Here is an 18214-nt window from a genome sequence, read left to right as displayed (position 1 = left end):
GAGCTGTGGCTGGTGGTGGTCCCACCTATAAGAGGGGTGACTGAACAGCTGCCCTGGTTGCTCATTAGCAAAGAGCATAATTGAAGAAGTGTCAGGAGATAGTACGAATGAGAAAATTGGTGAATGCAGCTGGTTCTTGGAAGAAGGGAACAGAGCCAGATATAAGCCAGAGCTCCAAAACTTTTTCTCACACTTTCATGTCTCGTGTAGTTATATCTGTACGCCCTATTAGAGATATATTATTGACCTTCAAAGGAATGTTGTCTCAGACAAAGAGAAAAGCCCCTTTGCCTTCTGAGTCATTTTATCCTTTGTCTCGGCCAACTTTTTACAATCCAGACAGGATTCTCTCAAATGGCTTTTGCTCTGTAAATTGCAGTGTTTGGTTGCTGTTTTGTCTACATGAGCTGGTCCTGTGGTAACTAAAGATACAAGCCGTGTTCAGGCAGGGATGAGAGAGGGTTGACCAAGGAGTTGTGCACACTGAAGCTCTGTACTATGTCTGTGTGTGGATGTTTTGTTAAACTGGGTTTCCTGAACGGGCGGGAGTTAATTAGTTTGTAATGCATTTTTAAAATTTATTAAACATTTATCAGGTGATATTACCTGGCCCACCCTCCAAAATGGCCATTGTTGGGCCTGGAGGTGATGGGAACCACTGATTCTACCACTGCCTGTCGGACATTTTATGTGTTTGTTGCATATATTACACTGTCGGCATTTCCTTGCTTCCTACTAATAGAGTACAATTTTCTCTCCATTATTTAGCTAACATCACACTGTTGTTCATTCAGATTTTGGGCATCCCAGTACATTGCTCATTAGTTGTTTCCTCATATTGATTACACCCACATTGTGGTTATTACTTTCATGGGGGCAGCCATGTCTGTCTGCAGTGGAAGAGTCCAGTAGCACCATAAAGACCAAAGATTTCCAGGATATAAAGCTGGAGAGTTAAATGCCCCTTCGAAACCCTGACTCTTGAACGCTTAAATCCTGGAAATCTTGTTGGCTTTCGAGGTACCACTGGTCTTGAATTTATTCTTATTAGATGTCTCTTCCTATGAACTGTTAATGTCCGACAGCTGTTTAATTAATATTGAGCCTCAGTGAGAAAGGCGATTTAATTACAGTTAATTAATCACAGTTAATTAATTAATTAATGGGCAGTATAGTAATCTAAATAAATAAAATAAATAAATAATAAATACAGTTAATTAAAACTGATGTCTCTTTAATGCATTTGCCTAATCCATTGAATTCTGGCAGACAGCCAAGACGAAGAGGAAGATAATATTTATTGAATATTAATCATTGCAGTTATTCCTTTCTTCCAAATAAATTGGAACAATTACAAACAAAAAAGAGGTTACATCTTTGATAGCCAACCACTCAAACATTTCTAGCTTGGATAATTCCATTCAACCAGCCTTCTTTTGCGCAAGGCAAGGAGAAAGGCGGGTGGCCGACACCCTTACATGCCTATTCCTGGTTCAGCTGCCCTGACTTCCTCCCCAAAGCTGAAATGCAATTTTTAAGAGAGCATTTTTGAATCTTTTGCTCTGCATGGATGTTTTGGAAATCCAGTCAAAACGAATTAAACAAATCCAATAACAAAAGGGAACAGGCCAAGTCAAGCTGCTGATTCCTGCTGAAGGCGAAATTCAGCTCTGGAAATAGCCCAAGAATGAAGCCATTGATAAATCTGAGATCCTCATCACCGAACTTTATTGGAGCAAAAATTAACCAGTTCGAGGCACAAATTTAGAATAACAAGCGCATATCATTTTCTGTGTTGTCTCTATAAGCTAAGCCGGCTTCACATTCTCCTACTCAGGTCATTTTATCAAAGTTGTATTGAAGTATTTCACCATTCTAAGACTTCTTTACCCATCACATGATTCATACTTAACTAAACAAGAAAGTGTGTCTAATTTACCAACAGCAAAATACCCAACTGGGTAATATTCCTTCAATCTCAGGGCTAGTGCCAATGAATCCACCGGGGCGATGTCTCCATAAGAGCCAACCCACAGTCATACATATATGGAAAGAAGGTATATTGCACTCTCTGGATTCACTTCTAAATAAGGTCACAATTAATGTTATGTTAGGCATGTGGCTGCCAACAGAAATGGCAGCTATGTGTCTAACTCCCATCTCCTCCTTTGCAATGCTGAGAACAATTAACCTGGGCCTTATCCCAGGGCTAACGCATGTCCCCATTTCTACCACATGCTGAAATTGCTTGAAATATTGTGGAAGTATACCTGTGTGGGAGAAATTAGACACAAGGCTGCCATTTCCAACAGTAGACATGTGTGTATTTTCCACCCTAAATGTGTTTGGGACAGCAGCATGAGTACTTGGGTCAAACAAGCATTTTAGGAGCGTCCATTTCTACCCAGCACGTTTGGGGTTTCATCAAGAGGAGTTACTAGGCAAGGACTTTTCATGACATTAAAGCAGCAAGAAAACCAAAATGTCTCATGAAACACGAAACAGCAGTAGAAAAAATGCGGGTCAACTGATCCAATCTAGAAATAGATGCTAGTTTTTTCTTAGTGACAATTCAACAGGGCAATAACTTTCCGACAGCAATTCTTCCCAGCAGGTCCTCCAAAACGGCAGTCAGTGACGTGGGAGGAGCTAAAAGAGGGACATTGGCAACAACCTGTCACCATGCACAGATGCACACAAGCCCTCCCTGTGTAAAAAAAGACGCCTTCCATCCTAACTTCTGGCAGCGTCTTACACAAATAACAATGTTCGGGTTTTCACTAACAACAATTCCTCTCTGGAACCCTCAAGGAGATTCAGTGTTTGGATGTCAAAGTAAGCGTAGAAGAGACCCGGAAAATCTGTGGCAGCATGTTACTCAGCTGGTAAAACATTTCTTCTGAAATACTCTGCAAAAAGGAAGGGGAAAAAAAGAACAAGTGTTTTGTGTAAATCCATTTAGACAACAGCACATCCATTCAGAACCACCCTATAGAACTGGTGCTCTAATACCACTGGCTTACAGCCTTTCCTGTCTTGTGACTCATTGGAGGCTGCATCGAAGAACCAGAGGCTGCCCACGATAGAAACAAACAAAAAAAAGAGTTGGTTCTTAATATGCCACTTTTCTGTACCCGAAGGAACCTGAAAGCGGCTTACAATCACCTCCACTTTCCTCTCCCCACCACAGACACCCTGTGAGAGAGGTGAGGCTGAGAGAGCCCTGATATCCCTGCTCGTTCAGAACAGCTTTCTCAGTACTGTGACAAGCCCAAGGTCACCCAGCTGGCTGCATGTGGGGGAGCAGGGAATCAAACCTTGCTCGCCAGATTAGAAGTCCGCACTCCTAACCACTACACCAAGCTGGCCCCTCTTCCCAAGGAAGTGATTTACAAGTTCACAGGTATTCTATTATTTATTTATCAGATTTTTTAACCATCCTTATCGGCTTGGTTTAAAGCGTTATAGATGCAATCACAATTAAAATCATTAAAGCAATTTAAAACAATTAAACGAATATTCATCATTTGTGGCAAGGCATTGAAAAACTGCAGTTGCATTACTGGGAATAAACCGTGCTAATGTGACTAACTAAAAGAGTCTGGGGAGAAGAAATCCTTAGTGACTGTTTTGAAAATTCTGTCTTGCGTCCCACCAGGTGAGAGCCACTGCTCTGTTCCCAGGACGGGGCATCTCTGGCATAGGGGCTGAACAGCAGCATGCCAAGGCTGATTCTCCACTCCCTGGACCAAGGCTCTAGCACAGGGGTAGTCAACCTGTGGTCCTCCAGATGTCCAGCAAACGCTGGCAGGGACTAATGGGAATTGTAGTCCATGGACATCTGGAAGACCACAGGTTGACTACCCCTGCTCTAGCAGATCACTGGAGCTCTTCTGACTCTCAGTGTCCCTGGCCTCATCCAGCCCTCGAGAGCCAGTCTGGGGTAGTGGTTAAGAGCAGTGGACTCTTATCTGGAGAGCTAAGTTTGAGCTCCCACTCCTCCACATGCAGCCAGTTGGGATGACCTTGGACCAGTCAGTTTGCTTAGAGCTGTTCTCTTAGAGCAGTTCCCTCAGAACTCTCTCAGCCCCATCAACCCCACAGGGTGTCTGTTGTGGGGAGAGGAAGAGAAAGTTGTTGGTAAGCCTCTTTGGGTATAAAAAACCAGCTCTTCTTCTCTTCCTCCTTCCTTCCTTTGGTTTGCTGGCACACCAACCTCTTCACAAGTAGATGTTGTGAAGGGTTTGCCTCTGCTGTATCGGTTATTAACATCATTAAGAAAGGGAGAGCTGGAAATGTTTACTACTCAACGAAGTCATGGCTTACCATCATCAAGAAAGGAGCAGGTTATCCATATGGACTGATAGCCATTTATTGGCACATTATACTTTTAGCCTGCTCCTTCTCCAAGAAAGTTCACATAACACCCCAATCAATTGCTGGGGTAGGCTGAGTTTCATGGCTGTGCAGGAATTTGAACCCAGCTTGTGCTGACCCAAGTTGTAAGTATTATCCACTACACTCTACCTATCTGCTTTTCTAAAAAAAGAGAATATCTACTCATGGGATGAATTCAGTACGTGCCTTCAGGATCAATGAACTGTCTAAAACTAAAAGCTGGGATTTACAAGATTGCAACCACCATATATGCAGGACAAGCAGCACCATTTCTAGTCTGGATGACACTGGGCAAAAATTGTCTATAGGTTATCTTACCTGTGGCACCAGGAATTGTACGGTTCGAGAAATTCCCCCATCCCAAGAAGCCATTTCCATCATGAATCCTAGAAGACAAAACCCACTTTACTCAAGATGGGCAGCTGGGTTACTCTTCCCTACTGCTACAGACAGACTTAGTGCCCAGTAGCCCCTTAAGGACTAACAACATTTATGGCAGGGCGTGAGATTTTGTGAGTCACTGCTCAATTCTTCAGTTATCTTCAATCTGATTTGAGTCCCAACTGGAGGGCAGGGGAGGACTGGCCATTTAACTTACAAGGGCGTTTCCTGGTGTATTTCCTTATGAAGTTAATTTACTGTATTTCTGTACCATTCTTCGTCAACCATCAGACTTTGTACTGAGACATTACAATTTTTCAACAACACAGAATAGAGGGATGGATACACTAACCTTTGACACACTTAAATACCAGCTCAGCCCTCTTCAAACACCAAGATATTGTCATTTCCTTTAAAAAGAAAGGGAGGGAAAGAAAAAATGAAGAAAAAGCAGAACAAGAGATGCAGCGAGGAAATTCAAATTAATGAACCATTAATGAAATATCTTGCTCTTTGGGATATGGTTATTTCCTCCAGTTACTGCAGTATTCTACTATAATCTCTTTTCAGTCACTCATCTAATCCATCCCCCACAACCAATTCTTGATCTATTCAACCCCCTTTCAAACTTTATTATTTATTTATTATTATTTATTATTCAATTTATTAACTGCCACTGCCAAAAGCCTCATGGCGGTTTACAAAAATCCAACTAAAACCCCATTAAAATGGACAATCACAACCTCATAACACAACAGCAAAAACATGGCGGAACCCTCTACGAGAGGGAGGAGAAAGGAGAGGTCCCAAAATAAATGCTATCTCCCCATCAGTCTTCAAATTTGTTGAGACATTTGTTCCGAAAATTCAGTCCACGACTCTCAAACTAAGTACAAACCCCTTTGGGGACTGTGAATCAATACCTTCTAATCCATGGCCTGATTAGCAATTCAGCAAATCTGTAAGTCTCTATTTCATAAAAGTATAACCACAGAACATCTCCTAACCTGGAAACATTTAAGATCAATTTTCTCATGATGCAAATCCTCAGTGTCTGTTTACTTCCCCCCTCAAGGTTACGTAATACGTGAATCAGAAAGAGCAGTGTCGGATAACAGAATACAGATACAGGTCTCCCCAACCCCCCCCCCCCCAGGTTCAGCGGAAGAAATAGTGGATCTCCATTGTAATTTATCTGCCCACACACCCTCTTGCGCACATGCAAGGTGGGCGTTTTGCTGGTGATTTTGATCTGTGCCTTGGCCAAGATGAAAACCAGACTCTAAAAAGGAAGGCCCTGTTGCTCTGAGGGCAAATTAGCAGCAGAGTTGGCAGGCACTGAAGTCAGCAGCTGGGGCCATAAAAGGACCATCTGAAGGAAACAGGATGTGATACCTGGTAGAGGACCATTTTGGATCAGAATAGGCGTTCTTGTCATTCTGAGTAGCCCTTGGACAAAAATAACACTTCGACGACAACAACAAAAAATTAAAACCACAAAGCGGCTCTGCTCGGGAGCAACTTTATGTTCTGAGGGATTCGCTCCTTTAATTAGACCGGAAGTGAATTATTTCCTCACGAGCTGATTCATACACAATCGCATGGAGAGGAAAGTGGTGGCCGGGGGAAGAAACACGAGACACGTCACGGCCATAAGAAGTTTCCATGGATTTAATTTCACATTCAGTTGCAGGCCACCTAGCATTAAGAAATCTAGCATATGTGGGTTGGGAACCAGCTCTAAGTGTGGCCTATCACACACCCTTCTCCTTTGCCAGTTCCGAGCTGATTGGGATAACAACTTAATTGAGAGGGCTAGCAACTACCGTGTGAAGGTAGTTTTTACCCGAGAACACGCTCAGCTCGTCAAGTGAGCAGGCTCTATCTTACTTTTGACTGGCATTATTCCCTTGCGTCAGGAACCTAGAAGGCTGAGCAGCTAAAACGTAGAACAAATTACATCTGTTACAAACTGCGCAGTAGTCACAGATTTAAAACATATGTAGAATGTAGATAAAAATAAAGAGGCGGTGGGTGCATCCACCGAGCATGCTTCAACAAAAGTTGCACATGCAATAACTAAAACCAAAATACTGGTTACCATAATAATGATCACCAGAGAGCCAGCTTGGTGTAGTGGTTAGGAGTGTGGACTTCTAATCTGCTGAGCCGGGTTCTTTCTACCTCGGGCTTCTGTAGGATCCTTGCTCTGGAGAGTCTTTGAGCAACTCGCCACTGGGGAAAAAAGGGGCTGGAGGACAGATTGCCCCTTAGAGGTGTCAGAGCCTGAGCCACAGACGAGGCAGGACCCACACAAAGGATGCTGCAGTTTGGAGAGAGAACTGCGGGGGGGGGGGGGCAGGATATGCCTCTGCCATCAAAGGCTAAGTGGCCAGGCTGCTCTCCTGGTGCACCTGCCCCTTGAAGGCTCTTCTTGCAGATCTTCAGCTCACAGAACTTCTGGAAACTGAGCAGAGGAAGCTCCAGTCACCAGGACTAAGGCTGCTTAGTTACCAAAGTTACCAACAAGACAGTGGAGTGCAGCCCAGATCTTTTTATCCTCTGTATTTTCTGAGTTTTCATACTTGTCTAAGGAGTAAGGTCACTGGTGCAACGAGGTGGGGGGGGTGGTATCTGCCAGAGCATCCACAGAATGTCCGTTTCGTCTTTTGGAGGGATGCAGTATTTTATTGGCCCACATTAAATTATTGTGTTGTTTAGAACCACTGTTGGATTGTTATTCTTGTATATTGACCACTGTTGGCTCATTCCATGTATCCCATGATTTTGTATGTAAACCGCCCTGAGCCATATGGAAGGGTGGTACAGAAATCAAATAAACAAACAAACAAACAAACAAAAACTCCTGTTAGACAGATGCTGCCGTCATTTGCTATACAGAGTTTTTTGCCAAAAAAATCACACTGAGATTTAGGCTGCTGAAAGCCCCCTTGTGAGAAAATGGTGGAACTGCCTTTTGGCTTGAAAGACACCACAGCTGGCATTTCAGCAGAGAGCTGCAGCATTCCAATGGCTTTAATAAAGGTGGCTCTCCATAGACCTTGAAAGACCAACAGGACTGTCCTGAGGAAAGCTGCATCCTTCTATGCCCACTGGTCAGAATTATCACTTCCTAGCCCAACTGTATAGAACATCCTCTGTTTGTGTGTGCGTTTTGTTGCTCTTATTTCACCCAGCTCACTATTAGATGTGGCTGATTTTCAAGCTGTCTGTCTTTGGAGAACACATCAGCTCATTTACCGTGGCACTCCGTTGCAGGATATTGGGATCATGATCTAAGGGCACACTTATTTCACACAGAATTCTGTTGGGCTTCCTCTTTGCACATGAATAGAGAAAGTGCTTGGCTCTAGGATCACTCAAAATGCTGGATGCAAATAACACTGGGCCGGAACGCAACGTTAGGCATGAACCGAATATGGAAGAGTAAGAATATCAGCCTTAATACAAAGTGCTGGCTAGTCAACACTATTGTCTTACCCATAACAACCTATGGATATGAAAGCTGAACCCTGAAGAAGGAAGACAGGAGGAGAATAGATGCGTTCGAATTATGGTGTTGGAGACGAATGCTGCAAATACCATGGACAGCCAAAGTTACCAACAAGACAGTTTTAGAGAGGAGCAAACCAACTATGCCATTCAAAGGCAAGATATTATGACTAAAGCTCACTTACTTTGGACACATCATGCGATCAAAGCCGATACAGGGATGACCATGAACCAACTGAAAGCAGCGGTCATTGACAGAGACGAATGGAGAAAACTTTCCTATAGAATTGCCGACGGTCGGACATGACTGAATGGATAACATCATCATCACAGAAAGTGCACCCTAAAATGGATCCCCCCCACACCCCAATTCTTCCCGTGGTCATATTTTTCAGGGATCAAAGTAAAGTTGATCTGCCGTTATTGATCATCTTCTTGAGGAACTCTAAGGAATGGCAGGGACTCCCCATCTGGAAACCACTGATGGAGCCTGACAAACCTGGAGACTTCACAATGTTTTAAAGAGAGAAAGGAGAAGCGTGGTCACAGACGATAAACTGCTTACCTCGGACATGTCGTGCACCAGCAGAAGAGGAATGCTGACAGTGGTGATGTCGTGAGTGCAACACACTTTGAGGATGTTTCGAAGGCCCATAATTGCGGGATCCCGGGCTGTGATGTTCCCCGATCGCACGTTATCATCCACGCAGAGGTGAAAAGCAACGTGGATTTCAGAGAGGTTTGAGTGACGGGTGATGTAGAACTCCCCTGAGGGAATAAGGACGGGACAGCTGGTTGCATCCAAGTGTCAACTCACAATGCAGCAAGACAAGACAAGCCAAAATGTCTCAGCAGTAAGATTGAATTCAGATGAGACCGGAAATGTGTTCTTTCATATAAATTAGCTATTGGCTTTATTCCAATGTTATCGAAACATACAAAAGCTACTCTGACACACAACACACGCTATCTGTGAGGAGGCCCTTGGACCAGCACAAAAATATGGAGTGGACAAAGTGCAGTACTACCCTCACATATCCTTTGTGGACTGGGATGAGTGTGAGCCAGCCTAGGCAGCCGAGGACCCCAAAATGACTAGGAGCACTTGTACACAGATTCTGCTGCTATACAGGAGAAGGAAAGGCTGGACATAGGGGTAGATCCAGCTTGGTGTAGTGGCTAGGAGCGTAGATTTCTAATCTAGCAAGCCGGGTTTGATTCCCCGCTCCCCCACATGCAGCCAGCTGGGTGACCTTGGGCTCGCCAGAGCATTGATAAAGCTGCTCTGACCGAGCAGTGAAATCAGGGCTCTCTCAACCTCACCCACCTCACAGGGTGTCTGTGGTGGGGAGAGGAAAGGGAAGGCCTTTGAGACTCCTTTGGGTAGAGAAAAGTGGCATATAAGAACCAGCTCTTCTTCTTCTTGAAAGAGGATAGGTTTGTACAGGGCTCTGCCACAGGAGAGAGGGAGCCTACAGCAACAGTAGAAACCACCCATCAGTGGCAGAAAGTCACCTCCAATGATGATACCCCAGTGGCCAACCTGAGGTGAAGAACTGCTCCCGTGAACACTTGTGTGTGCAGTGTAATAGTTTAGCTGTGTGCAAACAACATTCGGCTGCAACTCTTTGCCCACTTGTGGTCTCCCTTTCCACAGCAGAGAAGCCAAGATCTCACTTAAGTTTCTAACTCTATCATCATGTCGTTCACACAAGCTGCATCTCCTGTTACCAGGGCTGGGTGCTTGAGTTCAAGTTGGACACTGATGGCTCACAGAAACGGACTTGTAGAGTGCTGTCAGGGTTTGATCAAAATAATCTGTAAAAACAAGTCCACTATCCTGCTCCTAGACAAAATAATGTATAGCAGACGACGTTTGGAACACATGACTCGTCGGCATTAACAGATGGACAAGCTCCTGGATTGTTATCTGAACTTCTATGGTGAACTTCTTGGACAAAGCTCAAGCTCTGCCCCCAGTTGTCATCTCCTGTAGTACACGGGGCATCGATCAGATTAGAAAAAAACATTAAGAGTGCTTTTGAGAGAGACAGCTAGCAGAACAGACTGCATGGCCAGACTGTGCTACTTACCAGGCAAAATATTTGATTGGTTTTGTTCCAAGTTTTTAGACTTATCATCGTTACCACTGTTTCGGTTTGCTGCATCTGTAGGCAATAAAAATTCTGAAAATGTCATGGATAAGTACATGCTTTTCAGTTATTATGGAGCTTAAAAATAGCAATATTTCTAGATATTTCCAAATCCCAATACTGGTATCAGATTCAAGATTTTTTGGGGGAATCCCGCATTTTTCGGCTCCATTATACATTATGGAGACCATTATAGTCAATGGTCCCCCATAGAGTATACTGGGGGATCTATCTGGGGGTATCCGGCGGTGCTATTTTGAGTCAGAGATGCCAAATTTGCAGCATAGCTGCTGGTGTCTCTCCTCAGAAGAACCCCAACTTTCCAAAAGATTGGACCAGCAGGTCTAATTCTATGGCCTCCTAAAGAAGATGCCACCATCCCTGATTGTTTCCAATGGAGGAAGAAAAAAGGTGCTTAAAGGGATTGTGGTCTTTTTAAATGCCTTCTCCTAGCTACCAGTTGACCCCGGAATGGATTTCGGGGACTGCAATATCTTTCGGGGACTGCAAAATGGACTGCAATATCTTTAAATGCTCTTTAACTGTTACAAAAATCTCTGGGCTCCTCTACTGGCAAGCACCACTGATGTCTTTGGCTTCATCCCTTCCAGTCTGAAGACTGCACATTATTTTTTATTCTACCGTCAAATTGCACATTCATTTACGTTTTAAGGTGGGTGATTACTTTAAGGAGGGTGATTACTGACCGTGCCGTCTCTTGGATTTACTGCTGCGTTGTGCTCGTGCGTAAAGGACAACTTGCTGGACAACTTCGAGTTGCTCCTGAATCCCTGCAAAATGAAAGTCTGTACACTCCTGGCAAACAGTTGCAAAATCTGAAACAAATTTTAAAAAATTGGTTGTTCTCAATGAGACAGAAAAACCTACATTTTGGCTTATTACGTATTACTTAATACTGCAGATTGGCTCTCCTGTGATTCCAACCACATGATAGCAACTCCCTTTCTAACCAAGAGACCTCACCTCTTTTAATTCCACTGTATGAACTGATGCGATTATCCACTAAGAGGACCAGGCCACAAAGAGAAGTGGAGTAAAGTGACAAGGCTGTCTGAAGCCGGTGCAGTTTGACGCCGCTTCGATGATTCCGCTTGTGCTTGCAGAAGTCCAGCATATCTGCCCTTAGTAATCTCAGGTTGTGCATGGTTTTCAGTTGCGCTCCTGGGGGAGATAAGGAAGACAGTCAGACCAAAAAGAGCTGAAAACAATTCACTTGGGATCTTATTTCCCGTCCTCCTCTTCCCATTGGTGTGTATCTTGCCTCAGTTCCTTTGAAAATACTTTACCTGGACTCTCAAGAAGATTTGTAATCTATATCAGAGGGGAGTCAAAATAATCCATCTTTACCACTACGATTTCATCCATGCTAACATAAGGTGGCTTGTATCCAGTCATCTGGATTCTTTCTGTATCTCCCACTCTCCCCACAGCCCATCTCATCACAGAAAAGATGACTCCTGGGGTTGTGGCCAAAAAAAGGCACAAAACAGAGTCACAATGTGGGCAGGGAAGGGGTGAAATCAGTTCATCTTCATTATCTTCACTAGTGAGATTGGTTTTGGTCTATTAGGCAAGTGGGGCCAAGAAACAAGAATACCGCAAGGAGTCACCAGATATCCTTTGGAGAAATGATGGAATACATGAAATGGGTTTGTGGCAAAAGGTTTTCCCTGTGATGAGAAGCCAGGGGCCCAGGATTTTACTTACCCAAATGAATTGTAAAGCTTTCTTCCAGCTGTCTGTGGTCTTCAAAAAGTCTTCCGTTCCCTTCTACAGATTCCCTCCATTGATTGGGCTGAACTTTTATTTCATCACTAAGACCGATACAGAAATTAAGTGAAAACAGGTTATTTATTTATAATTAAATTTCTATACAGCCCCTCTCAGGATTACTGGCTTGGGGCAGTTTATGTCATTTAATAAACAATGATGAATAGACCAGTAACCTGAAAAAAACAGTGAAAAATTACTGCAAACTCAACCAAACATTTTAGCTTCTGCGCCTCCCTACCCATTCCATTCAGGGGTGGGTTATTCTTAGGGAGGGCCCATTCAGATGGTATCTTTCTGTGTTTTTAATTTATATTAATTGAGAACGGAGGTTTCTAACATGATAGCTTGAATTGTGGGGGTTGGGGGGAAGTAAAACAAAGGACTACCTGGGTGCTTGATCTAATTTAGCAGATCTATGTCTGGACCTACTAGACATATGACTAAATAACATGGTTGAGGTCACAGTCCTAGCCCAAAACTGGTGAGAGTTGACGGAATCTGTAACTCTTAAGGATGCACTCTTTAACTAAATGGTTAAGGAATAGGGTGGATTCTTGCCTAGGGGAACCAGGTTCATAGATAGATCCATCATCCGCCATTAGCCATGGTAACAAAAGGAACCCTCCATGTTCAGAATCTGGGACAACACAGATAACTTCATCTCCCAGCGCCAGGCTTTCCCATTGTATGATCAGGTATGGGTACGTGTTTTAGGCCTCAGAGACATTTCAGGGATAACCCTGCACCCCTCATCTGCAACACAGGCTGCATTGCAGAATCTAAGTGTTCCCTTACTCCATCTGACGAAATAACATCCATAGGCTATGCAGATTTGAGGCAAGGGAAGGAGAGATGGATACTGTTTCATCACTGATTCATATTAAAACCATTTTAAAACAAAATAAAACAACTTAAGATTTAACATTTTCACTTCATGCACTGTCCCTATTGTCTCTTCAGTCATTCTGTCTGGCACCATGATGGAGTGGACTCCACAGGTGTGTGTGTGTGTGGGGGGGGGGGGGAACCAGAGTAGAAGGAAAAGAAAAAAAGCTAGCCAAAAAGCCACCTCTGCTTGGGAGCACACAGCTAGGGAACCAACAATGCATGCTTAGAAAAAAACAAGATGCAGTAGGTCCCTGAAAAATGTGACCTGCTCCTGGGAGAGAAACAACTGGGGTAGCATCCTACCTACATTTATGTCTCATTTTCCCTTCCCCAATTATTGGCATTCAAAGGGAAAATCCAGACTTTGCTACACCAACTGCATTTAGTTAAAAGAGTAGTTCTAACAATCCGCAGTGCTGTCTTCATTATAAAAATATCAGACTACCTGATAGAGCTGTTCGGATTCTTTAAGTCCTCGTGAAGTTTCACCACCCACTCCTGATACTCCTGTTTCTGGATGGCTGTGGTTTGTTTCAGTTCATTATTCCACTTGTTCTCCAAAACCTAAAAGCAGATTCCAACTCATAATGTCAACTTCAAAGAAACTAACTGGTTGTTCTAATCAGGAGCCTTGATTTACCTGCTGGGAATCAAAGTGCTGGGCAGCCAGCATGTTCACATCTTGATCTGTTAAGGACTTCCCCAGTTCCTGCATCACTGTGTCCATTTCAGCCCCTTGCCTAGAAACAAAGACCTTGCACTCAGTCAGAAATAAGCAAATCTCCTGAAGGTAATTGCCATTAATCTGAATTTTATTCTAACAGCAAACCTGCTTTCCAGAAAGAAATTCATATCAAATTGTATATTCCACAGCTATGGAATTAACTTCTGCAGCAGAATAATAATAATTTTAAACACACAACTTTGCAAAGGCATGAATCAAGTTCACATATCTTCTTGTTCTACCTGTTGAAGAGTAATTTGCCCTCGATGCATTATTTGCAAACAATATAATTTTAAAAAAATCAAAATGAACCATACTAGGAGTGCAGTATAAAAATTTAATAAATAATTATTTTATTTTTAGATTTAGATTTCTATACTGCCCTTCCCTATGGCTCTGGGCAGTATAGTTATGATAATGTTAGTAATAATAATAATTTAATAAATAAAAGAACTGACACACCAGAATTCACTCTGGAAACACAAAATGGTTTAACATTACTTCTGGGGAACAATACCCCAAATCTCTCACACATGACAAAGAACTGCTGCCAAAAATGTTTTTTAATGGCATAGAAATCGGGGGGGGGGGGGAATCAAGAACAGGCTAATATGAAAATGTATGCTGTTGACGCCTAAATACACTAGTAAGTTTTGTAAAACGGGTATCAGCTTACTGTTCTTTGGTATTATATTAGGCTATAAAAGGAAATTCTTAAACATTTTAGGAATACCTTTCTCGTAATTTTTTCAGTTCCACATCTCTTTCACTGATTAACTCTGATATGCTAACAAAATAGTTGTGTTCCAGGTTCAAGAGGGTTTCAGAGGCAGGAGAGTGGATCAAATCATGATAGACATCTGCAAAGTCTTCATCCCAGCTGGGATCTTCAGGCCTTGCATGTTCCAGTGTTGCCTGAAGGAGAAGGAAATTTATGAGAATGGATCCACACTCATGCAGAGATACAGGCTTTCCCCCTTTGGATCACCAACCTTTCCATATATACCTTGATGCTCATACTAATTTAATCATACTAGCTTAGATACGGACTACTGTTTCCTTTGATGCAAGGAATTCCACTTGCAAAATGTGATTCCTTCCCTCTCTCAGGGTCCCTAGGCCTCAGAAACAGGACTGGGGGCATGTTGGTATCCCATTGAACCACAGAGGTAAGAAAAAATCATGCTTTGCAAGTGGAAGTCTTTGTGCCAGCAGAACTGCTAGTCAGGATCCAATCCCCTTTGTTTTTGAAAGCTTACAACAATATAGATCTTCTTGCATTCTGGGTTTGTTTATTTTGCAGCTGTTTCTGGCTTTGCAGCATTTTGCTTCCCTTTTTCCATTGCTGTCTCGCTTTTGCAATGCCTTCCCATTGCAATCCCACATGGGCAAGTGGACAGTACTAAAAAAGGACGCTCTGCACCTATCATTCAAAAAACTGTTCTGTGGGTACAATCATGAATAGCCATCAGTCTTAAGTGTTCCATTTTTACCTCTTCCCCTTATGGGAGGAAGTTAAGAAGAGATCCTGTATTTATCTGCACAGAGACTCTACCTTTTATTCATTACTTTCTTCACACAATAAGAACCAGGTACTGGCATGATGAGAACAAGGGGTGAAGGGAACGTTCAAGCCCAGTTGCTGCTCTCAGTTTCATCCTGGATAAAAGCTAAGAAGGCAAGTAATGACTGAACACAAGTATGATTTTAAACAAAAGCATGACAATTCTTATTTCTGAAGACCAGGGGTAGTCAAACTGCGGCCCTCCAGATGTCCATGGACTACAATTCCCAGGAGCCCCTGCCAGCGAATGCTGGCAGGGGCTCCTGGGAATTGTAGTGCATGGACATCTGGAGGGTCGCAGTTTGACTACCCCTGCTGAAGACCATCTACCAAACAGCACAATTAACGGAATTAAAATATGTCTTTTTGAAAATTAACCTAATTTCAGAACATTCCTTGAAGCCTTAACATAAGCCCAACCATGTTTTCTTCTACTGTGTGCATTCCGTTAAGTGGTATTTGATTAACCTCCAGCTTTGATATTCTGAAATTGAGTTTGCCAGTTTTGTTCCTCATTCTCAGAAGGCTTAGTGCAACTGGAAACTAGCTCTACCTTGTACAACCTTGTCTAAATCCAGCCTCCAGGACCTCCTGTGTGACATCGCTGTATGAAACATGACTCCCTACAAGCTGTTCCCAGCCTCCTTTGCCATTTCCCAGACCTACTTTTCCATTTGGGTTCTTCCCTCTTGGTTTGTGGCCTGCTCTGCTCATGTCACTATACATGAGCTCCTGTGCTTCCTCAGACCTCTTCCCTGGCTTCAGCTGACCTAAGACTGAGGGTTTTTTTTTTGTAGAACCTGGAATGTTAATTCCTTTGTTTTTCTGCTATGTTCAACAAACTAGACAGATTCTTTTTACAAGTCCAGTACCGTGCCAGAATGGTTTGCTGATTTTTTAAAATCCTCATGAGTGCCCTGGGGGTCAGGACAGGGTGGCATATTATTCCCAAGCAACTTAGGCTGCATTTCTGATCATACATCACTGAATACGGTACTACTGCTGTGCTGTAATAAACATTTGCAAACTGCATCCTCCAGCATTGCAGAGAACTGAACTGTAAAATTAGGGCAGAAAAACATAGGGCTTTTGCCTCAGGAGGTGAATGAAAATGAATTCCAATATCAATATCCAAGTTACAGGGATTCAAATGTAACCCTGCAAAGTGTGACATTTCCTTTCAGCTCCAGGTGAAAGTGACAAAAAGCTCAAGGAAAGTACTTCTGTAGTCATCATACTAAATTTTTAAAAGTCCACTTTGGACACCATTCCAGGCTGTTTGCAAACCACTCTTCAGTTAGCATTAAGGGATGTTTCCTACCTCAGTATATGCTCTGGCCCAGGAGTTTGTCAGGTGGTGCAAATCAACTTTGCCAGACTTCACAGCCTCCAGAGCTGCTTCTGCTTCTTTGTCATAATCTTGTATGGATTCTTCCTCAATGTATTTATTAAGAGATTCTTTTAAATCTGTTACAATGTGGAAAAGCAACAACAATTTGAGTAGTAGCCACCATGTCTAACTGAGTTTTTAACCTTGCATTCAATGTCAACACGAATTGAACTGGGCTGTAAGTCCACTTATTCAAATTTACTACCAAGTCATTCATCCAGAACCACTGCATTAATTTATTCAGATACCAATTAGTCCAAGTCATATCAAGCCTTGCCTACTGTGTAAAAAGTATTTTGCTACAGCACATTAATAAACACACAGGCAATGTACGGTAAATGAGATCTCCATTTAAATCCTACAGTGGCAGTTTCCAATTTAAAAATAATTCTAGTCCTTAAGGCCAGAAAAAGTGTTGAAAATATAAGAACATACAAAATAGGCTGCTACAAATTTATCCAAACTTGAGGGCAAAGTCAATTGAAATGTTAGCGCTAATTCAAAGTCAACAAGGATAAAGTGGCCTATATGTCACAGGCAACAGAATTAATGCCTTGACATTATAAAAAAGATGATGATCTATCTGTATTCTTCCAAATGCAAGTTAACTGCAGTATTTCACATTTAGCCTTGCACACCAGCAGCTGCTGACACAAAGATAAACACATCAGCCATGCTATTTGGACAAAAAACCCTTACCATCTTCAATGAAGCATGGCAAATCATGAAGGAGCATCAGGCGCCCATGCAGGTGGTTAGCATTTTCTTGTACTGGGAATTTCAGTGGGACAGTGAGGACAAAATGTTGGCTTCCAGCAGTGAACTGATACACGAATTCCCTCTCTTTAGTACCCGGTTGTTCTTGGTTGTCCTTCATCTTCAAGGCTTCCTGTGTTCTACACACAAGGTAGAAAGTTATGATCAAGTGAAAATGGATCTCCCAACCTGGAACAGGCAGAAACCAAAAAGAAGGCAGATATCGATTGATCACCAAAGAGCTCAGCGGAAAGTTCTTACCCTCACTGGCCTCACCATACAAAATGTGAGTCCAATGGCTCAAACGCCCGGTCTAACCCTCTTGTTCCGGATATCACGCAAGCTTCCAGACTGCACAGAACCCTTCGCCCAACTCCCTGAAGCCTCCTTTCACTACCGGCCGATGCCTGCCTGACCTCGAACGCAGGACCTCCTCCTCAGCGGCCCCTTCCCCGCATAACGGTTCGGACAACCACGTCCATTTGTTTACTTCCGCTTTCTCAGACGCCACTTCCGGTACCCGGGGGCCGGAAGCGTCCTCCCCGAAGGTGAGCGCGTACGAGGGCTGGGAGAGGCGAAGGGGTTCTTTTCTGACGTCACCCGCGGCGTTTCCTGCTCCTGCCCCTCAAAAACGAACAAAGCTTCCGCCGTTC

The 18214-nt window shown here is 43.1% G+C and overlaps 1 protein-coding gene across 1 annotated transcript; it reads right to left on the bottom strand.

Moving 5' to 3' along the window:
* Nucleotides 1-1277: 1277 nt before the first annotated feature.
* Nucleotides 1278-18146, bottom strand: FERRY3 (FERRY endosomal RAB5 effector complex subunit 3). The gene is made up of 14 exons (XM_077309680.1): nt 17823-18146; nt 17505-17701; nt 16737-16882; nt 14585-14766; nt 13768-13867; nt 13573-13691; nt 12174-12280; nt 11430-11627; nt 11153-11281; nt 10386-10460; nt 8858-9060; nt 5132-5189; nt 4717-4784; nt 1278-2909 (listed from the first exon to the last, which is right to left on the bottom strand). Exons 2-14 carry the CDS (start codon nt 17680-17682, stop codon nt 2817-2819), a joined length of 1656 nt encoding a protein of 551 aa, XP_077165795.1. The 5' UTR covers nt 17683-17701; nt 17823-18146; the 3' UTR covers nt 1278-2816.
* Nucleotides 18147-18214: the final 68 nt, after the last annotated feature.

The sequence above is a fragment of the Paroedura picta genome, chromosome 14 (genome assembly GCF_049243985.1).
Source record: "Paroedura picta isolate Pp20150507F chromosome 14, Ppicta_v3.0, whole genome shotgun sequence".
Lineage (NCBI taxonomy): Eukaryota > Metazoa > Chordata > Lepidosauria > Squamata > Gekkonidae > Paroedura > Paroedura picta.
This window is presented reverse-complemented; position numbering and strand designations above follow the sequence as displayed.